Below are 23256 nucleotides of genomic sequence, written 5' to 3'. Positions count from 1 at the left end.
GAGTTCTTTGAGGATGTAACTAGTAGGTTAGATAGGGGGGAACCAGGAGATGTAGTGTATTTCGGTTTTCAGAAGGCGTTCGACAAGTGCTACATAAAAGACTACTACACCAGATTAGGGCCCATGGAATTAAAGGCAATGTATTCTCATGGATTGAAGAGTGGCTAACGGGGAGGAATCAGAGAGTCGGGATAAACGGTCCTTCTCAGATTAGCGGAACGTGACTAGTGGAGTGCCACAAGGATCAGTGATTGGGCCTCAGCTATTTACAATCTACATCAATGCTCGAGACGAGGGCATAGAACTTAAACTATGTAAATTCATAGATGATACTAAGCTCAGTGGGAGAGTAAGCTCAGAGGATGACACAAAAAGATCGCAAAGGGATATAGACAGGCGAGGTGAGTGGGCAAGAAGGGGGCAGATGGAATATAATGTGGGAAAGTCTGAAGTTATTCACCGTGGCGGGAAAAATAGAAAAGCAGATTATTTTCTAGAGGGCGAGAGGTCAGATAGTGTCAGTGTTCAGAGGGATTTGGGTGTCCTTGTACACCAGTCACATAAAGTTAGTTTGCAGGTACAGCAAACAACCAGGAAGGCTAATGGCATATTGACATTTATTGCAAAAGGGTTAGAATACAAGAGGAGGGAAGTGTTGCTGCAATGGGCCTTGGTGAGACCGCACCTCGAATATTGTGTGCACTTTTGTTCCCCTTATTTAAGAAAGGACGTACTCGCCTTAGAGAGGGTGCAGCGGAGACTCACTTGGTTAGTTCCTGAGATGAGGGGTTTGACCTATGAGGATGGGTTGGGTAAACCAGGCCGACATTCTCTAGAATATAGAAGAATTAGGGGAGATCTTATAGAAACATATACGATTCTTATTGGGCTTGACAGAGTAGAGAGTGTGAGACTGTTTCCCCCGGGAGGAGAATCTAGAACGAGGGGTCACAATCTGCAGATTAAGGCTCAGCCTTTTCGAACAGAGTTGAGGAAACACTTCTTCACTCAGAGGGCAGTGAATTTATAGAATTCTCCACCGCAGAAGCCTATAGATGGTCAGTCCTTGAACATATTCAAGATTAAGACTGATAGATTTCTAATGGATAGAGGGATTAAGGATATGGGGATAAGGCGGCAGATGGAGTTAGGTTAGAAGATCAGCCATGATCTTATTGAATGGCGGGGCAGGCTCGAGGGGCCGAATGGCCTACTCCTGCTTCTAAGTCCTATGTTCCTATGTGTATGCGTGTGCATATGTGTGTGAGCTATGTGTGTGGTGTGTGTGATGTTTGTGTGCTGTGAGTGTATTGTGTGTGTGTGCATATGTATGTTTGCTGTGTGTGTGTGGTGTGTGCGCTGTTTGTGTGCTGTGAGTGTATTGTGTGTGGTGTGTGCTGTGTGTGCGAGTGCATGTGCATCTCTATGTGTGTGTATGTGTGCGTGTGATTTTATTGCACAGCTTCTGAGGTGAGGACACCAGACTGACCACCTCTGACAGACCTCTTGCTTTCTGAGCACAGCTTAACAGCACCAGTCTCTCAGACTGATGTCGCTGTGGTAAAGGAGATGGAGAGGGGTTTGGGAAAGGAGGAAAAATAATAATAATATAATTGGAATCCTTGCATTTCATACAGCATCTGATCACAGGCACAGATAAACAGGAGAAGGCCATTCAGCCCCTTGAGCCTGTTCTGACATTCTATTAGATCTCGGCTCCTCTGTACCTCATCCAACAAACGTCTGTCCACCTCAGTCTTGACACTGTGAATTGTCACATCGTTGAGCCATTACAAAGCTGTAAAATGTAGTGACTATATAGTTTGTGGCCCAAATAATCTAAAATGCAAAAATATTTTTTTAAAAATCTATGGTTCGTCCACAAAATTCACAGTTAATCCACTTTATAGTATATACCGTGAAGGGCTTTGAGATGCGATGACGTGATAAGGCGCTATAGCAAATGTAAGGATTGAGGATTAGGGTAAAGTCACTCTGAATTTGCCGGAAACTGTCTCATATTTTTCTTTGTGTAACTCGGGACTCCCCTTCTCTAAACAGTCATGTGCACATTAATGTCAAAACAGATTTAGCTGCAGGAAATCCTTGCCAACAGTCTTGGTGTGTGGATGTGTCTCTGCTCACAACCGGTCTCCTGCAGCCTGGCTCAGCCGCACTCGCTCTCACCTCTCACCGTGTTAAAGTGTTAAATATCCCACAGACTATTGGAAAGAAGGGATTGTTGTCACCGCCGGGAGTCTGACACACACACAAACCCATCCAAAAGCCTCAGCGATGTGCATCTTCCTCAGTGTGAAGGACTTGGAGTTCAGGGTGACAGCGGCTGTGTTGGTTTCGGGCTCTGTACAAGTTGGTACATTGGCTGAGAGTGACACAACCCCTTATCACATCTTCAGACATCTCAAAACACTTCAATTGAGGTCATTCAATCCACGACTGTTTGTGGGACGCTGCTGTGTGCCATTGACGGACCCCTCTCGACTCTCTTCCCCCTCCTCGCTCCCTCCCTTCCCTCCCCTCACCCTGACCATTTCCCCCTCCTTGCTCCCTCCCTTCCCTCACCCTGACCATTTCCCCCCTCCTCGCTCCCTCCCTTCCCTCCCCTCACCCTGACCATTTCCCCCCTGCTCGGTCATGACCCAACTGTGCAGCGCCTTGGGACGTCCTCCTGACGTGAAAGGCGCTTTATAAATGGAATCTTGTTGTTGTTGTTGTTGTTTTGCCCATAAAATACACAGGAACTACACTTTACAGTATACGCTGTGAAACGCTTTGAGACGTCTAGAAAATTTGATAAGGCGCTATATGGAATGGAAGGATTATTAGTATTGTCGAAGGATAATGTGGACCTGAGCCGTGTCTTCATAAACAACCGAGCAAGTCAGGTGGCCGATGGTGGAAGTTTGCGGTGAGGTGTGAGCAGCCACATGTGGTCACAGAAATGCTGCTTTGGTGTTTTCTTTCCACAAACTGACAAACACTTTGAAGTTCATAGACGTGAAGCTGAACGAAGAAAGAACAGCGACCTGCGGAAGTGTCAGCCCGGTCTCTCTCTCTCTCTCTCTCTCCCGTCTGGTTCAGAAGTTGTGGGTTGAAGCTCCACATCAGGGTCTTTGAGATCAAGTTCTCAATTCATATCAATAACATACATTGCATTTGGTGCAGCGCCTTATCATGTTGTTGAGACATCACAGAGTATACTGTAAAGGGAATTGACGGTATATTTTGTGGACGAAACGTGGCCGCCAATCGCACACAGCAGCGTCCCATAAACAGCCATGGATTGAATGACCAAATAATAATAAGTTATTTTTGAAAGGGATTATTATTCCTCGAAAAGCTATCTGCCATTCGACTGATAACCGGGTTCCTACATACTGTTTGGTAACCAGAGACTTGTGGAATAAGGAAACGTACCTGAGGGTTCGCTCTGCCCGGGAATCAAACCCGGGTCCACTCACTTCAGAGGCGAACATTCTGACCACTGAGCGTCAGGAAAGTAAATGTGTTCCAAACAAACCCTTTGCCAAATTAAAACCCCAATAACTTTATTTAAAGGAATCCAAACATTAAAGAAAATAAAGTCTCTGGTTTGTGGCTCAATGAGCAGAAATCACAGACAATGGGAAAGACAAACTATAAATCCCACAAAGGAAACAACAGCACAGTGTCTGCGTTGGCCCTTTGTGAAAGCAGATCCCCTCAATAATAATAATAATAACAGTGATAATAATCCTTGCATTTGATATAGCACCTCCTCACGTCATTGAGACATTTCAAAGCATTTCACAGGATAGACTGTAAGGGGAATTGACTGTATGTTGTGGCCGAAACATGGCAGCCAATTACACACAGCAGCGTCCCACAAACAGTCGGGGATTGAGTGACCAAATGATTATTTTTTTGTCCCTTTGTCTCCCCAAATCCACCAGCAGATCAGTCTGGAGAGGGCGGATTTGAGGCCCTTTCATCTTCTTCTCTGACACGGAGCAATAGTGCAAAAAATATCTGTGATGATTTCCTGTTGAGTTTGGTTCCTGAGGACTTTGCCAACTGAATGTCAGTCTGACTCAGTGGGTCGTGCTCTCGCCTCCGAGTCAGATGTTTTGTGGGTTCAAGCCTCCGTGTCTGGGTCTTTGAGCTCACAGTCGAGGCTGATGCTCCAGTGCAGTTTTGTGGGGAGAGAGAGCTCCACTTTGTCAGAGACACCGACCTTAAAGATCGGACGTTAAAAGATCCTGCGGTCACTGCTCGAAAAGACAAAAGTGTTTTTCTCTCTCCCCGTGTCCTGGCGGGTAATTTGCTCACAGCAACATCTCCACAAACAGCTACAACTTTATATAGATGGGGGTCGGGGTGGGATTGGGGGTGGGGGTAGGGGTGTTGTGGGAGGGGAGTGGGGTGGTGGTGGGAGAGGGACTGTTGGTCAGGATACCAGGAGATAGAGAAACTCCCTTCATTTTCCAAGTTGCCCTGCAGGATCTTTAATGTCCACCTGAACAGGGCACAGTCGGGAGCTTGGTTTAACGTCTCATCTGAAGGACGGCGCCTCTGACAATGTGGAGCTCTCTCCTTAGACTGTGGGCTCAAAGTCCTTGAGTCAGGGTTTGATCCCACAGCCTTCTGCTCTGGGCGTCCAGAGGACCTCTCAATCCATGTCCCAGTTGCTCATTGGGTCCAAAAGACTGTTCCTCAGTGATGTCCATCTTCCTCAGTGTGAAGAACTCAGAGTTCCGGGTGAAAGTGGTTGTGTTCGGCTGAAAGTGGATGAGGAGGGATGGTGAATTTCAGGGAACACACTTTGGATTGAGATGAGTTCCTGATCTCACACCAGCACAGCCCTGAGGACTCCAATTTTTCATTAATTCGGTTCCTTCTATCTCCGTCTGGTTGTGGCACAGCATCTCTGCAACTCAACCCTGACCTGAGGACAAAACAATACCAATACCAGTGATAACAGACTCTGTCCTGTTTCCACACCTTAGCCCTAACTGTCCTGTGCCTCTGATCTCCGTGTGGCAGTCTGGCTCAGTTGGTAACAATCAATAATAATAATCATTGCATTTGATACAGCGCCTGATCATGTTGTCGAGAGGGATCAAAGCGCTTCACAGGATACACTGTAAAGTAAATTCTCTTTTAGTTCACTAAGTTTACATCCCTCAACTATCCTTTCTATCCCACATCCGCACCATGACCCGCTCTGCCTTCCACAAACTCCGACTCATCGACCATCTCCACCACTGTCTCAAACCACAGGCCACCGAAACCCTCATACAGGCTTTCACTACCTCAAGGGTTGACGATGCAAACTCATTGCTTGTCGGTCTCCCCAACTCCTCCCTCAATAGGCTGCACATCATCCAGAACTCTGCAGCTCGCGTCCTCTCCAGCACTAGGCTCTGTGACCCTATCCCCCCCATCCTCACCCAACTCCAGTGGCTTCTCAAACCCCTACCTCTGCGACCTTCTAAACTCCTACCATCCTGCTCGCTCCCTCCGCTCAGCGGTCTCTGGCCTGCTTCACGTCCCCTGCCTCGCTCGCCTGTTGTTGTTCTTGTTTATCTTGCAGTGTTAAATCATGGCAGTCTTATCAGTTTTATGTTTATTCTTCAAACAGAGAGAACATTCTGCGAACCTCGATGCTGTCAATTGTGTTTGTTATTTTAGAAACGGCAATGAAACCGTCCTCTGCTCTCAGGAACATAACCCCAGTCTACCCGCCACGCAGTGAGTGACCGAATTTATGTGGCCAGGGATTATCCAGGGATCTGGCCAGGGATTGTCAGCTGGGACACTGGGAGAGAGATCAGCGCCACAGGAACTTCAACGACCGTCTGCACAGACACAGACGGGAGCTCGGTTTAGCGTCTCATCTGAAGGACGGCACCTCCGAAAATGCTCAGAGTATGTGAGTTCCGATTCCCGATATGGGGCTTGAACCCCAAACCTTTTTCTGCTTCAGAGGCACGAGCGCTACCGACAGAGCCGGTCTGACACCGAAAACATCTGAGAGCTGAAGTCTTGACCTGCTCAGAGACACCGTATTAAATCCCCTTCCACCCCCGCCCTCGGCACACACACACTCACCCCCACCCTCAACCCCCTCCACCATCAATTACCTCTGGTTTTAACAGACACAGGAAGATGAAGATAAAGACGCCCTGGAAGCTGTTGACGATGGTGAATAAATAAGCCATGACCACCGTTCCCTTCTGGAAGTGAAACACTCCCAGGATCCAGGTACAGCCCAGGACAAACACCTGCCCCACGGCTTTAAACGCCAGCATCCTGCCCAGGAACAAGACAACCGTCAGAGTAAGGCTCACACCAACAAATAACCGGCTCACTCACTGCACGGATGTTTGCACAGACATCGCTGGCTGCCACAGTCACCTACAAACACACAGTAACTGGGCTTTACACTGAACCCTGGGAAGGGTTCTGGGATGTGAAAGGCGCTCTAACAACGGTAAGGAACATAATTATTGTTGTCCAACGGCTTAAATCGCCAGCATCCTGCAGGGAGGGAAATAATACAGAGAGACGGGCCCTGCAAGCTCTCTGGGATGCAATGCAAGTTGTTGTTGTTGTTGGTATATCCCTGCTCCAGGCACGTAAACCTTACTGTAACGTAAAGACGGCCGACGTATATGTCACTTCTTCTTCACTGCGTTCATGTCACTTCCTCAAAAACTGGAAGCCAAAAAAGGGGGGGAAGGGGCGAAGGGAAGGGGAGAAGGGAAGGGGAATGGGAGGGGGAGAACAAGAGAACAAGATTCACAGGATTTTCCTGTAAAGTGCAGTGACTGTATTTTGAGGCAAACATTAACAAGCGGCCAGACAGCAACACTGTGCAGGAGCTGAGAGTTGCTGTCCCTCACCTGGTGTTGATGTTTGGTAGTTCCATGCTCCGCATGGTGACCTTGTGCCTCAGGATACACAGCACCGTCACGTACAGAGCAAGGTTGATCTGTCGGGCAATAAGGTACTTGTCATTAAAATAATATAACATATATATGATATAATAATCCTTGCAGTCGATACAGTACCTGATTATGTCTTCAAGACGTCTCAAAGCGCTTCACAGAATACACTGGAGAGTGAATTGACTGTATGTTTTGTGGGGAATCGCGGCAGACAATTGTGCAAAGCAGTGTCCCACAAACAGCCGTGGAGTGAGTGACCAATTTTTTTAATTTAAACGGCTTATTACCCCTGAAACTGATCCACCAACCAAATAACTACCGGGTTCCTACTTCCTGCTGTGTAAACAGAGGCGAGTGCAGTAAGGAAAGTTGCCTAAGGTTTCATCCTGCCCGGGAATCAAACCCAGGTCCTCTCGCTTGCGAGGTGAATGCTCTAACCAATACACTACAGAACTCCATTATCATGTTGCCTATCACCCCAGTCCCCGACAGGTTCCACTGTCTCTGCAGGTGGACTTCATGGTCCTCCCCCTCACACCCACGCACCTCCCTATCACTCTCTGACCTGCTCATAACCCGCTCCTCGCCCTCCAACTCCCCTCAACACCACCACCATACACTCAACTAACACAGGTCCATGTCCTTCATCACCAACATTGATGGCCAAGCCTTCAGCTACTATGTCCCTAATTCCTGGAATTCCTTCCCTCTACACCTCCCCCCATGAGCTCTGTCCTGCTCCACATCCCCTGCCCAGCCTGCTCCATGTCCCCCACCTGGTCCACCCCACCATCAGCGGTCAGGCCTTCAGCCTCTCTGACCCCACTCTCTCCCCAAAGCCCTGCATATTTGTCCTCCCCAAATATCTATGGATAGCATCCCAGAGCGTTTATAAGAGGAAGCGAGACCTCCGCCTGACGGAATAGAGGGTGTGGGAGGGGGTACGGAGGCTGTGTAAATGCTGGCACCGCTTGTTTGGAGCAAAAGGCCTGTTTCTCTGCCGGTCACTCAGTGTAAATCTATGTAATTTGCGGTAAAATATAAATGCTGTGAGAAGCCGTCCGGCCTGAAGGGTGACATGTGAATACAAGTTGTTGTTGCCGTCGTCCATTGGACATCCACACTTTGACGTGTAGACCTCCCGATGTGGATCTTATCCGAAGGACGGCGCCTCCGACAATGAGTCCCAGTGCCCCCCCGGCACATCAATGGATCATCAGCTTAGACTGTGAGCTCAAAGGCTCAGTCAGAAGGCTGTGGCCTTGAACCCACAACCTTTTGACTGAGAGACGAGATCGCGAGCGATGTCGCAGCCAACAGATGGGCAATTGGCCTTCTTCTCCCAATGCTATACCGACACCTGCTGGTTAGTTTGGGTACTGCACCATGTATGTCATTCCATGAGTATTACCACAATGATCAGACAGATGGGACCCAGGAAACTCCATCTCAATCCATATTTTTCACTGAGCAGCAGCTGGAAATCAACCACACAACACACATCGAGCTCAACCCTCTGTGCCTGTTCAGGTAGACGTTAGAGATCTCATGGCACTGTTGGAAAAGAGAACGGTTCAAACCTCCTGAGTGAACACATCATCAACAACAACAGCAACAGCTTGCACTTATATAGCGCCCTCCAGCTCGCCGAGTGAGACAAGCAGCGGGAAAGCTTGCTGGGCAGTGCTGTCAACGGCAAGTTATGGGGTTCTCGCTGGTTAGACTCCAGCAGTTACCCCAACACACATCTGGAGTGCCCAAACCTTGGCTCTCGCCAACCTGCCTAATACTCTGTGGTTAGAAGCAGGTGTCACTCTGGGGGAAGAGAGAGAGAAAGAAAAGGAGAGCGAAAGAGAGAGAGAGTCCCAGTCCATACCGGACAAACGGAAAACATGATGCAGAGCTTTGAGTCATTTGTTTTGGAGTCTCTTAATCCTGGCAATGAGTTTCTGCATCTGTCAAGACACAAGTTAGACACACAGCCAATAATCTCCCCTCCTGCTCAGGGACATTAATATTGTCATATATTAACAACACTAATGATATCAATTATACATTTGTAAGCCTTGCAGTTTGATATGGAACCTTTCCAACGGGAGGACATCCCAAAAGCGCTTTACAGGAAATAATGTAAAGTGTGTTTGTAAATATCGAAGGAATCCAACATCAAGGAATGTAAATGCATTTACACAGTGCTCCACTACACAGGACATCATCTCGGAGCGGTGGGGAGGTGTTTGGATGTGAAGGGATGATACGTGAGGGCGAGGACCTTGAAGGCCTTGAAGGGGAGAAGGAAGTGTATCTCTGAGTGTGTCACACATCACCTTGCCTCTCCCACATCACGGGTGGCCTTTCCCAGCACCTCCCAGCTTCACAATAGGATTAACATTCCTCTTGGGAGGTGAATCAACAACAATAACAGTTTGTATTTACAAGTGGGTTTAATATCCATGTTCTCTGAGGTAACATGATTTTGCCCCACAAAGCTGTGGAATCATCAGAGATAATTAGAAGAGAAACACCCAGAGACTTGGGTGTTAAAGGTATAACTGGGCCGTTGAACGGGTGGGCCATTGGGATTAAAGGATTTGCCAAGATTTAATAAACTGGTATTACCGGCTCAGTGGACTGAATGTTCCTGTTTACCTCCTAGTCCTGTTTTCCGACTTTTGGAGCGAAAAGCTGTGGGCAATTTGCTGCCGTGTCTTGTCCACAAATATTTAGTCAATCGACTTTACAATATAGTGTGTGAAGCGCTTTGTGGCATCTCAACGACATGATAGGGCTCCATATCAGCACCTCGGGACATCCTCCCGACTTGATAGGCGCTATTTAAATGCAATTTTGTATTGTATATCAAATGCGAGAATTATTATTTGGTGAATGTTCGCTGATTGAACGTGAAGTCCTGTATCAGACGCTTAAGGAAATGAGAGACATGTGGCATCAGACGCGTTGTTTCAGAAATGTTTGGCTTTGAATGTATTTTGTTAAAATATCCACACGTATGTGTGTTTTACACTGACTAGAAGGAAATTCCACAGTTTCTTCTGATAATTGAACAAACTTGTGCAGTGAATAACTGAGCTAAAGATTCTTGGTACGTAGTGAGTTTTATTGGTCTGCACTGAGTTGTCTGGTCTCATCAGTAAATTTCCTTCAGCTCCCGAGATAGGAAGTGAAACTCAGTCCAGTTTTTCTCTGGTTTTCCACTGCGTCGCTTCACTACAGATACAAAATGTTTTACAGAGCAAGGACTTTAGAGAAGCAACTTGGATAGCAGATGAAGTTTCATCCCACAACACTGATATTTATGCCTTCAGGATACTTTTACGTGAAAGGCGCTACACAAATGTATTCTCTGTTTGTTTGTTTGTTCGTTGATCACATCGTTGATATAACCAGAAACTTTCCAGTGATTAACAGTGTAAAGTGGAATGTGGTTCAGTAATTACATAGGATGTTATGGCACAGAAACAGCCTATTTGGCACAGCTCGTCTGGTGGTTACACTCCATTGGAACTCCCAAAGCCTCCAATGCCCCTTCCGATTCCTCTCTGTTTTCTCCATCACGTCGCAGAAAACTGCTGTAGGACGTGTTATATCCACATGCAAACATTCAGAGCTATGGACTCCTGTAGCTCAGTGGTTAGAGCACTTGCCTCGCAAGCGAGACCTGGGATTGATTCCCAGAAGGGCAAAACCTTGGGCAAGTTTCCTTACTCCACACACCTGATAATAATCCCTCAAGAAAAAAAACAAATTGTCCCCTTCAATCCACGGCTGTTTGTGGGTCACTGCTGTGTGCAATTGGCTGCCGCGTATCACCCACAAATATACAGTCAATTTACTTTGCAGTATAGAAGACGTGAAAAGTGCTCTATCAAATGCAAGGATTATTATCATGACTTGGACAGACATCAGAAAGATTACCAGTGCTTTAGAACAGAAGCTGCTCAGTTGGCGGTGGCTCAATTTCAGCCGAACCTGAACGTCCCCTCAGGGCTCTGCAACACTTGGCCAAACTGCACCTAAAGTCTCCACAATGAAGTAAGCCGGTGGGTTCCTCTGAGAAGGGAGCGCACACCCCAGATACATAAAACACAGAAATCTCAGTAGTTTCGTTTGGAGACTCTTCAGAGTGCTTTTTTTCTTTAATTCCCTTTTAAAACTGTTATAAATTGTGCTTCATTCCAAGTCCTAATATCCCACTACCCAGAGAAAAAAAGATCTTTTATCCCCCGTTGTTCTGATAAGTAGAGCCACTCATCCCTTTTATAATCCCAGTGGATATGCTTGATATTCTCGCCGTGGTCTTGACATCCTCGTCAGAGCGGGACACTGAGAACCGGGCACCACACTCAAAATGTTTTTATTTTGCTGTTTGTATTAAATATGTATTTATTCATCAATATAATATTTGGAACAACAGAAATGCCAAACAAACACAACGCTCAACGTCTTCGGCTGAAATGCCATTTGTTGTTGTTGGTTGAGCCAACAGCCTTCTGAGCTGGAGGTGAGAGTGTTCCTGTCTGAGCCGGGCCGGCACTCGGGGTTGTGAGGAAACAAATTATTGCTGCTGTGATTACTCAATGGATTATAAGGGAATACAATTGCCTTATAATTGCTGTTTCTTTTGGTGAGTAACTTTTAAGCCTCTTAGGAACGTACTGGGATGCCATCGCACTGCCTTGAACTGTTCCAGGAATCCCGGGGTGAGGCTTCATTTCCTGCTCTGCTGAGGTAATGGGTTTATTTTTTCTCTGTTTCGCGGATGGATTTGGGCCAAATGGAAATCCGGACGGGACGTGTGGAAGCAGAAACAGTTTGACAACGTTCTTTTTCAGGTTGTCAGGAATCCTGTAGCTCAGTGGTTAGAGCTCTTGCCTCGCGGGCGAGAGACCTGCGTTCGATTCCTTATTCCACACACGTGACTCTGTTTACCTCACAGTAAATAGGAACCCGGTCGTTAGTTGTTAGTCGATTAGCGGATCTCTTTTGGTGGTAATAATCCCTTCATAAATAAACAAATAAATAAACACAAGTATTTACATACAGCAATAAATAAAAAGAATAATTTGATCACTCAATCCATGACGGTTTGTGGGACGCTGCTGAACGCAATTGGCTGCCGAGTTTCGCCCACAAAATATACAGTCAATTCACTTTGCAGTATATCCTATGAAGCACTTTGAGACGTCTCAATGACAAGATGAGGTGCTGTATGAAATGCAAGGATTATTATTGTCATATAATGATAGTTTGTGGGTGGGGCACAATTTTAACAATAACAGGCATGTGGCACACAGCACAGCTTTGATGGCACAAACTCACACCCTTATAAATGTTCAGCGATTTCCCCATCTCACTCCATCAGTGCTCAAGTGATGTGGTAAAGTTTCGCCTTCATTTGCACTCAGAGCCAAATCTGTGTGGACAGGTTCTGACTTGAATGAGGGAGAGCGAGAGAGAGAGAGAGACAGAAAGAACAGGAGCTGCAGAGAGAAAGAGAAAGAAAGAGAAATAGAGATAGACAGAGAAAGAAAGAGAGACAGACAGAGACATACAGAGAGAGAGACAGAAAAACAGAGACAGAGAGAGACAGAGATAGAGAGAAACAGAAAGAGAGACAGAGAAGAGACACAGAGACAAAAGGAGAAGCCGTTCCTGTGCAGATCACTGGCTTCTGAGTGGACACATCAGCCAGAATGAGGAAAGCAAACTGGTTTGGCTTACTGCTGGGTACGTGAGCGGAGTGCGGAGTGATTAGTGGATGGAAACACAGTGAACGCAGAACCCTTTATCTTTTCCCTCTGCGCTGTCGTGTGTCAGCCCGGCTCAGTCGGGAGCGCTCTCGCCTCTGACTCACAGGTTGTGGGATGAAGCCACCACGTCGGGGAGTGGAATCACACAGTCTCAGCTGATGCTGCATTGTTAACGGGACTTTCTCTCTCTCTCTCTCTCTCTGTCGCGATGTCCTGGCCAGCAATCCTCCAGATAAAATCGATCGCTCACTCCCTGGCTGTTTCTGGGATGTCATTGATTGTCAGGACTCATGTGGAGTATAAACACCGGCACAGACCGGTTGGTCCGAGTGGGCTGTTTACAGGCTGTACAGTCTGTGTAAATTTTTATATGTGATTCCAAGTCCTGACATCGGGGTTTGGACGCACAACCTTCTGACTCAGAGGCGAGAGCACTACGACTGTACCAGGAGGGACATGTTATGAGATTTTTAAAAGAGACCAATGCTTTTGTTTCTCAGTGATTTACTTGGGCAATGTTTGGGAGCCTTTGACTGTCACCAGCCAGACCTGCTCCCCAGGATATCAACAGTCCGGGAATGGGACGTGCCTCGGTGAGTAATAATAACAATAATCCTTGCATTTGGTATAGCGCCTTATCATGTCGTTGCGACGTTCAAAGTGCTTCACAGAATATGCTGCAAAGTACCTACACACTAAATGGCACAGTTTAAAGGGGGTTCAGGAACAGAGAGGGTTCCCATACACAGGGCTGTGAAGGTGACAGGACAGGTTGATAGAGCTGTTAAAAAAGCACATGGGATTTTGGGTTTATAAATCGAGGCACAGAGTACAAAAACAAAGAAGTTCTGTTGAACCTTTACAAGTCACTGGTTAGACCTCAGTTGGATTATTGTGTGCAATTCTGGACACCGCACCATAGGAAGGATGTCAAGGCCGCGGAGACGGTGCAGAGGAGATTTACCTAATGTTACCAGGGATGAGGGACTTTATTTATGAGGAGAGGCCGGAGAAGTTGGGATTGTTCTCCTTAAAGCAGAGAAGGTTAAGGGGGGATTTAATAGAGGTGTTCAAAATTATGAAGGGTTATGATAGAGCAGACAGGGAGGAACTGTTTCCACTGGCCGGTGGGTGGGTAACCAGGGCAGAAACATTTAAGGTGATTGGCAAAAGAACCGGAGGGAAGACGAGGAGAAATTATTTTACACAGAGAGTTGTTACAGTCTGGAATGCACTGCCTGAAAGGGTTTGGAAACAGATCCAATAACAACTTTCAAAAGAGAATTAGATCTGTAGAAAAGAAAAAAAAATTGCAGGGCTGTGGGGAAAGAGCGGCACTGATTGTGTAGCTCTTCCAAATAGCCGACACAGGCACAACGGGCCAAATGGCTTCCTTCTGTAATAATATTAATAATAATAATCCTTGCATTTGGTATAGCGCCTTTGAGATATTTCAAAGCGCTTCACAGAATATACTGAATAGTAAATAATTAAAGTAAATAAATAATATTCTATGACTCTATGAATTGACTGTATTTTGCGGGTGAAGTTCAGCAATTGCCTTACAAACGGTCATGGATCGAGTGACCCAAATATTTGGGGAAGGATTATTTTCTGTGGAGGGAAAGATATCCACCAATTGGCGAACAGCCAAGTTCCTCCATACGTAAACGAGGGTTCTGGAACATAATGTGGTTTGGAGACTCTTAAACAGCGGTGATGGGGTTTGGCAGGTGTCAGACACCTGTCTAACCAGAAAAATTACCCCTTATCCTCTCGGTAGTTGAAGGAACAGTGTGCAACCCTCCAAGGGATGAGAGGACTCCCTCCCTTCTGTACAACACAACTGGAGATCTCCCTGGTGTCTGGGAAGGAATGCACACTCTCTCTTCCTCTCATCCCTCGGAGGGAAACACCCTTCTTACATAATCCTGGAGAGGATTAGGTGCAGGTTGGCTCGAGCCCAGAGTTTGTGGCTTTGGGGGTAATTGCTGCAGTTACGTGTGTAACACAACAGGACAATTTACTGTGTTCATTCCACACAGAGGGAGATTGACCCCTCATGTGGAACTCTCTGCAGCTTGGATCTGAGACTTTCAAGCTTGGCGCTGGGTTTCCGCGTGGGCCATTAATCACTCTTAATAGTGACAATTGTTCACTGTTAATTTTTGGGGGTTATTAACTTGTCAAACACAGCAAATGTCACCCTTGTGTCACTTACAGATCGCGACGAGTGTGAATCCAGCCCGTGTGGCTCCAACGCAACGTGCACCAACACAGAGGGAGCGTTCCTCTGCAAGTGTGACGCAGGGTTTGCCTCCATCAAAGGAGAGACTGAGTTCACCAACTTAACGATTCGCTGTGAAGGTACAACCTGAAGACGGGGAAGGAAGGGGGCAAGACGGAGGGATAGAGGAGGGGTTTCAGGGCATAGTGGCTGAAAGCTCTGCTCCCAATGATGGAATGGAGGGCATGAGGGCCAACAGGAAGATGGAGCCAGTCGAGCGAGGCAGCAGGTTGTGGGTTGGGGAATAAGCAGCTCGGAGAGGTAGGGAGGTACCAGGGCGTGAAGGGATTTGAAGATGAGTGTGAGGCACTCGATTCTCCCCAACCTTCCATGACTCATGGTGTAAGGCAGAGTGTAACCTAACAACCTTTTGTGTAAATGCAGTTTGTGCTTTCCTTCTTGTTGTTGCAGATATAAATGAGTGTGAAACCAAATTTGGTTTGTTCACCTGTTCATTTCAGGCAACGTGTTACAATACTATTGGGAGCTTCTACTGTAGCTGTTACGAAGGCTACGAAACTATTCGAGGGGAAAGGAACTTCACAGTCAAATCATATTGCAAAGGTAAAAAGGAAATTCACAACCAACAATAGTAACTTGCATTCACACAGTCCTGTCGCTCAGTGGTTCGAGGCTTGCCTTGCAAGCACAAGGACCTGGGTTTGATTCCTCGGCAGGACAGTAAGTTTCCTTACTCCACACGCCTCTGTTTGCCGAGCAGTAACAACAACAACTTACATTTATATAAAGCCCTTCAGGCGGAGTAGTGTCCTGGAGCGTTTGGGTAAGTAAGTAAGAACCCAGTTGTTAGTCGATTGGCAGATCGCTTTCTGAGGGTTATAATCCCTCCAATTTAATCCACGACTGTTTATAGGGACCCAACTGACCTACACAAAAAATCACTCTTAATGTTCAGGATTATGAAATTATGACACAGCAATTGTCAGCCCTGTGTTCCTTACAGATCGCATCGAGTGTGAATCCAGTCCGTGTGGCTCCAATGCAGGTTGTCAGAACACACTGGGAAGTTTCTACTGCGTATGTGATCCCGGCTTTGTCACCAGCACTGGAAAATCTTTTTTCAGTGACGACAGCACTCTCTGTGAAGGTAAATCATTCCCCCATTCCCACCGCCCCCCCACTCCCCCCACACCCATTGTTTGTGCCTTTGAGCCCCTCAGTGGGACTGACATAAACACACTTCAGTGCAATGTGGTGGGAATGCTGCTTCATCAGAGGCGCTATCCTTCAGATAAGAAGTTACACTGAGCTGTGCCCTGTTCGGGAGGATGTTAAACATCCCGAGATGCTGTTGGAAAAGAGAAAGGAGTTTCTCTCTCTCTCCCACACACCGTCGTGAAGTGAGTGACCAACTGTATGTGGGGTATTGTCAGCCAGGACAGCGGCACCTCTGACAATGCTGCGCTCCCCCCGGCACTGCCCTATAGCGACAGCCAAGACTGTGAGCTGAAAACCCTGATGTGGGGCTTGAACCCACGACCTTCTGACTCAGAAGTGAGAGCACGGCCCTGACCCCTTGCAGCTCACACCGAACCACACACCGCCAATGGTGGAGATGATTAAATTGTCAAACACTGTGAAAATCACCATTGTGTCTCCTACAGATATTGAGGAGTGTAAATCCATTACGTGTGGCCCCAACACAACGTGTCACAACACAGAGGGAGCTTTCTACTGCATGTGTGACCCAGGGTTTGCCACGAGCACCGGAAACACTACTTTCGTCAACACAACGACTGTCTGTGAAGGTAATACACCCCCAACCAACCCCACCCCACCACCACACCCGCCTCGACTGCTTTTCAGATGACAACCCTTCCCGATCTTGTTCCTCCCCACCTCTGTAACCTACTAAAACTTTACCAACCCGTCCACTCTCTCCACAAGTCCTGCAGCTCAGTGAGAGCGAGAGACCCGGGTTCGATTCCCAGTTGGGGCAAACGTTGGGCAAGTTTCCTGACGCCACACACGCCCCTGTTTACCCCGCAATGAGTGGGAACCTGGCTGTTAATGAATTGGCCGATCACTTTTCCAGGGATAATAATTCCTTCAAAAAATGGATAATAAATTGATCCCTCAACCTATGATTTTGTGGGGACGCTGCTGTGTACAATTTGCTGCCATGTTTCACCCACAAAATGTAGTCAGTTCACTTGGCATTATTTCCTGTGAAGCACTTTGGGACATCTCAAAGCCGTGATGAGCTGCTTTATCAAATGCAAGGATTATTATTATCTTTATTATAATCAAATATACTGTAAAGTTTTGTGGGCAAAATGCAGCAGCGAGGACACGGGGAGAAAGAAACTTCCTTCTCTTTTCCAACAGCAGCTCAAGATCTTTAACGATCAGCGGAACAGAGCACAGCTCAGCGTATTGTCTCATCCAAAGGACTGCGTCTCTGACAATGCTACGCTCCCCGAGCACTGCATTGGGGCGTAAGCCGAGACTTTGTGATTCAATGTCCTGACGTCGGGACTTAAATTCACAACCTTCTGACTCGGAGGCAAGTGCCCTACCACTGAGCCACAGGCTGGCACTGAAGTGTAGGGACCTTGTGTTTGCAGGCAAACATAGCAGCTCAATTGCTGGAGTCTGTGTCTCCAGTGGACAGTATCCACCGATAATGCAGCACTCCCCGAGCACTGCACTGGAGTGTTAGTCCCGGGTATTTGATTCTCAACTTGATTCACAGCTATATCATGGAGAGACTCCGATCATTGCTCCCTCACACAATCGAATCTCCAGGAGAGAGCACTGACCAGCACACAGCCCAATAATAATAATTATAATAATAATAATCCCTGAATTTGTTATCGCGCCTTATCACATCTTCGAGACGTCTCCAAGAGCTTCACTGACTCTAGAATTGTGGAATATTACAGCAGAAAAGGAGGCCAATCGGCCCATCGTGCCTGTGCTGGCTCTTTGGCAAAGCTACTCAATTGGTCCAACTCTCTCCGCTCTTTCCCCAAACTCTGCAAACTTTTCCTTTTCAAGTACCTGTCTAACTCCCTTTTGAAAGTTGTTATTGAACCTGTTCCCAACATCCTTTCAGGCAGTGCATTCCAGACCATAACAAAACTGTATAGTGTATTGACCATATATATTGTGGGCCAAACGCGGCAGCGAATTGCACACATCAGTGTCCCCCAAACAGTCGTGGAATGAAGTGACCAATTTTTAGTAAAACAAATTTGAAGGAATTATTACCCCCAGAAACGTGATCTGCCAATCGACTACCAACCGGGTTCCTACTTACTGCTCAGTAAACAGAGCCCTGTGGAGTAAGGAAACTTGCCCAACATTTCACTCTGTTGGAAGCGAACCCAGGTCTCTCGATTGCCGGGTGAGTGCTGTAACCACTGAGCTACAGGACTCCACTACAACGCAAATAATAATAATAATCCTTGCACTTGATAGAGCGCCTTTCGCAATATCGAGACGTCACAGGATATACTGTAAAGTGACTGTATGTTTTGTGGGAGAAATGAAGCCCAAGGAGTAACTGACATTTGTATTTCTTATTGCAGATTTGGATGAGTGTAAATCCAACATATGTGGCACCAATGCGACTTGTCACAACACCGTGGGAGCTTTCTACTGCACGTGTGACACAACATTTGTCTCTACCACCGGAGAAGCTTCCTTCACCAATGGAACAACTCACTGTGAACGTAAAGACTCTATTCATCTCTGTATCTCTGCGCAAACTCAAACCTCCCTCTTCTTAATCACAATAATCCTTACATTTGGTACTGCGCCTTTCACATCAAGAGGACCGTCCCAAAGGGCTTCACAGGATTTACTGTACAGTGCAGTGACTGTGTGTTTTGTAGGCAAACGCGGCAGCCAATGTTGCACAGCGGCGTCCCCACAAACAGCTGTGAAGTGAGTGAGCGATTTTATGGAGGGCTGTTATTTGAGGGCTGATTTGGTTTCATTCCCGCGATAGATTTTGACTGTCTTCCTGACGTGAACAAGCACGATGCAATCATTGGGGAGCGATGTGATTCCAGCCGCCCAGTCGGATTCCGAAAGGTAGGGTCCACATATTTCCAGCTCACCACTCGCACCCCTTCCACTCCAACGCTGTCCCCCGTCCGTGTTTTGAGATACACTGCCATAGAGTTATTACATGCGTTATACACAGTTGCACGAAGGGGAGTGGAAATCTGGAGCTTTCTCCCTCCAAAGGCTGTGGATGCTGAGTAATTCAAATTTCCAAGAGGTGGAGAGGTATTTGTTAAGGTATCAAGAGATTTTTTGTGGCAAAGGCGGGTAATTAGACTGGAGGTACACGTCAGCTGTAATCTAATAGAATGTCGGAACTGGATCAAGGGTCTGAATGATCTACTCCTGTTCCTATGTATGTATCCGTATCTTTGTGTGTAGTAGTTGTGTGTATCGGATGTTTCTCTATATCCCTTTCTCTATATAACACAATACAAATTAGATTTACGAGGTGCCTTTCACCTTGAGAGGACGTCCCAAGGTGCTTAACAATCCTGGCTGGTTACCCGTGGTGGGTGGGTGAGGGGGGTGGCAAGGGTGGGGAGGGTTGGGGGGAAGGGGAAAGGTGACCAAAGCCATGGTCAATGAGGAGGATCTCGAGACGCACCTTGAGTAAGGTGATGGAGGGAGCGAGTTGGAGGGACTCAGGGATGGAATTCCAGATGGTGGTGGCAGATAGGCTTTATGCTCATCCTAAGTACGTATCGCTATGTCTCCATGTCTGGAGATCGCTAACCATATCTCTCTGAAATTCTCTCCCTCAATCTCTCTGCCTTGCCCCTTCCTTACCCATCTTCAAAGACCTTCCTCTTCGACCGCGCCCTCCCCTCGGCTCAGCATTGTGCTCCACCACTGTCAAGCTCTCTGGGACACTGCCCTGCATGAGGGCCAAGTGGTTGTCGTTATTTCCCTACTTTGTATCTCCATGTCTATGTCTGTCTACGTGTCTATCTCTGTCAATGTATCTCTGTGTCTATCTCTGTTAAATGTAGTTCTTATGTCTATCTCTGCGTGTTTGCTCTGTGTGTATCTGTCGGTCACAGTAACGCAATGAATTGTGTAAGTTGAAGCACAGAGAAAGTCACTTGGATCTCATCCCATGATATTTACTTTCTTGTCACAGAATCCTCAGCTGCTCGGCAGTGAGTTCTGCCCTGTGATCGAGAAAATCTTCCACTTGGCTGATGAGTTCTGTCAAAACTTTACCAGGCGACTCGCTTTGGAGGTCAGTAACATACAGGACAACTCCTTTTCCCTTTGCCTCAATACTCAAGCCAAGAGCCTCACCATTTTAATGACAATTCTTGCATTTGACACAGCGCCTTATCAAATCTTTGAGATGCCTCGAAGCTCTTCACAGAATCTACTGGAAAGTCAATTGACTGTGTGTTTTGTGAGCGAAACGTGGCAGCCAGTTTGCCCACAGCAGTGTAACATAAACAGCCGTGGATTGAGTGACCAAATTATTATTTTTTAGTGGAATTATTATGTCCAGAAAGCATTCCACCAATCAATTAACATCAGTCTATATCATCAACTCAGTCCAGGTTCCTACTTCCTGCTGAGTAAACAGAGGCAGGTGGAGTACGGAAACTTGCCTGTTGTTTCGCTCTGACCCGGGAATCAAACCGGGGTCCTCTCGCTTGCGAGGCGAGCGCTATAACCAACGCTGTCATGTCAACAGAACGTCACGTCATTCGCAAGCGACCTCGTGGGCAGAGACGAGCTGTGGAACAGTATGGAGACTGACGAGCGCATGCAATCTGCTAACGCCTTCCTAACCCTGGTGGAGAATCCGCAATTGCGGCTGCATTGGATCTGCCCGATCAGGGAGTGAGGAGGAACCAGACGGAAATCATGGGTAAACAACAACAACAACAACAACTTGCATTTGTGTAGCGCCTTTCATGTCTGGAGGACATCCAACGTGAAGGGCACTGCAGTGTTAAGTAATTATGTCACGACACCCCGACTCTTACAAAATAATGTCATGTATTTGTAATAAAGATACACAGAAATATTAATATTAGTAATAATAAACCCTCAATAATATTATATGATTAATGTAATATTATAACTAATTAATATTCAAAGTGATAATAATGTTAGTAACAGTGGTAGGTACATAAATCAGTGTTTAACGCATTGAATGCTGTCCCGTTGCCCTCGGAACCGACCCGTGTTTGTGTCCTTTGCTTCTTAGAAGTGGAAGTGCGGATGTTTCGTGGGGAAGGGACATCCGAGCGGGAAAGGGTGAGGTTACAGGCCAGGAACAACACGATGGACATCTTTCGGGACACAGTGACTGGGGGGAAAACCACAGGTACGTGTGGATAATAATAATAATAATAATAATCCTTGAATTTGATATAGGGCCTTATCATGTCATTGAGACCTCTCAAAGCGCTAAACCGAGTCTGTTCAGGTGGATGTTAAATATCCCGTGTGGTGCTATTGGCAGCGAAGCCAGAGAACTTAAGAGTGGTGGAGCACAAGGCCAAGATGGGGGAAGGGGGCAAGTGACCGTGGGCACGGTCGAAGAGGAAGGTCTTTCATGCACGACCTAAAGATGGAGAAGAAAGAGGCGAGGCAGAGTGATAGAGGGAGAGTGTTCCAAAGTTTCGGGGTGTAGTGGCTGAAAGCGCGGCCACCGATGGTGGGATGGAGAGCATGAGTGACGTGCAGGAGGCTGGAGCCTGTTAAGCGGAGGCAGTGGATTTAGGGGCAAGTAGGTCAGAGAGATAGAGAGGTGCAGGGCATGAAGGGATCTGAAGACGAGTGCAAGGATCTTGAAATTGATCCATTTGGCGATAGGGCACCAGTGGAGCCCGGCTAGAACTGGTGCCATGGGGGTATGGAGGTTAATGCAGGTGAGTATGTGGGGGCAGAGTGACATTACTCTATGTCAAAGCTGCTGTGCCAATTCAAGTTGTTGTCGTCGTTGCACTAACATAAGAATCTCCTCCCAACCCCAGGTTTTGGTGCTGTTTCTTTCATCGCCTACAGAGACCTGGATGCGGTGCTGAACGGCACAGAATTCATCAACGACGGAAAAACAAGGCATTTCTACTTGGCGTCTGAGGTCATCTCAGCCTCTCTCAGCCACAGTCCAGGTCACACGCCCCACCAGACCGTGAATTTCACTCTCAGACACAAGGAGTTTTGGGATAGAGGCCTCACTTCAGTGAGTGATGATGATCAATTGGAATGGGGAAGGGATAACCGCTGGAGCTAATCAATAAGAACCATTTAATCAATTTACCATTGTCAGGTGTCTGAACTGTGCAGACACCCATCACCGTTGATTCCTGGAATGGAATGCGCTCTCTCTACCTGGAGAGACCCATCCGGTTTATTCAGGAAAGCATTAGGCAAGAGCGCAGGCTTGGAGACCCCAGAGAGTGCGTTGGGGTAACTGCTGGAGTCTATCCAATTAAAACCACAGAGCTTGCCATTGAGAGCACTACTTGTCCACCTCAGACATGTACCTCTACAACTCCACCTCCAGGTCCACTGCTGTCTTCACAAACTGCCTGTTGGACATCAAGAACTGGATAAGAACTAACTTCCTGCAGCTGAATGTCAACAAGACCGAGGCTCTCCTGCTTGGCTCCCGTCAGCGCCTCCTCACCTCGGGCGCTGACAGCATCTCCCTCCATGGATGCACTCTACACCTCAAGGAGCCAATATGGAACCTCGGCATTCAGTTCAACCCTCAACCGTCATTCATACCCCACATCCATACCATGACCTGCTCTGCCTTTCCCCACCTCTGCAATATCGCCCGGCTCTGCCACGGTCTCACACCACAGAACACCGAGACCCTCATCCATGCAGTCACAACATCCGGCTCGATGACACAAGATCCCTGCTTGCCGGCCTCCCAACTCCTCCCTTTACAAGCTGCAGATCATACAGAACTCTGCAGCCCATGTCCTCTCCCGCACAAGGCTCTGAAAACCTATCACTCCCTCCCACCCGCTCATCCGGCTCCACTGGCCCCCCATCACTCAGAGGATACAGTTCAAGATGCTGGTCCTCACCTTCACAGCCCCCCACAGCCTCGCTCCCCCCCCTACCTCTGTGACCTCGTAACCCCCTGCCAACCTGTCCACTCTCTCTGTTCAACGGTCTCTGGCCTAGCCACATTGAAATAGAGATAGAAGCCGTTATCTTGACCACTGATGGTATGCCCTCCCTCTCTACGCACCGG

General features: G+C 47.3%; 3 protein-coding genes across 3 annotated transcripts; 2 read left to right on the top strand and 1 right to left on the bottom strand.

Annotated features, from left to right (window-relative positions):
• Positions 1-4773: 4773 nt before the first annotated feature.
• LOC121851096 (adhesion G protein-coupled receptor E3-like) lies at positions 4774-9527 on the bottom strand. The gene is made up of 5 exons (XM_042344611.1): positions 9387-9527; positions 8362-8427; positions 6906-6994; positions 6144-6312; positions 4774-4945 (listed from the first exon to the last, which is right to left on the bottom strand). Exons 1-5 carry the CDS (start codon positions 9525-9527, stop codon positions 4898-4900), a joined length of 513 nt encoding a protein of 170 aa, XP_042200545.1. The 3' UTR covers positions 4774-4897.
• A 3105-nt stretch (positions 9528-12632) lies between these two features.
• Positions 12633-20880, top strand: LOC121851095 (adhesion G protein-coupled receptor E1-like). The gene is made up of 10 exons (XM_042344610.1): positions 12633-12698; positions 13222-13314; positions 14945-15088; positions 15420-15572; positions 15973-16116; positions 16634-16777; positions 18563-18706; positions 18985-19070; positions 20167-20268; positions 20728-20880. Exons 1-10 carry the CDS (start codon positions 12665-12667, stop codon positions 20878-20880), a joined length of 1197 nt encoding a protein of 398 aa, XP_042200544.1. The 5' UTR covers positions 12633-12664.
• On the top strand, positions 20848-22617 carry LOC121851123 (adhesion G protein-coupled receptor E3-like). The gene is made up of 4 exons (XM_042344694.1): positions 20848-20904; positions 21247-21366; positions 22019-22227; positions 22552-22617. Exons 1-4 carry the CDS (start codon positions 20901-20903, stop codon positions 22606-22608), a joined length of 390 nt encoding a protein of 129 aa, XP_042200628.1. The 5' UTR covers positions 20848-20900; the 3' UTR covers positions 22609-22617.
• The last annotated feature ends 639 nt before the right edge of the window (positions 22618-23256 follow it).

The sequence above is a fragment of the Callorhinchus milii genome, unplaced genomic scaffold (assembly GCF_018977255.1).
Source record: "Callorhinchus milii isolate IMCB2004 unplaced genomic scaffold, IMCB_Cmil_1.0 Scaffold29, whole genome shotgun sequence".
Lineage (NCBI taxonomy): Eukaryota > Metazoa > Chordata > Chondrichthyes > Chimaeriformes > Callorhinchidae > Callorhinchus > Callorhinchus milii.
Note: the sequence above shows the minus strand (reverse complement) of the source record. Positions and strands in the feature narration are given on the sequence as shown.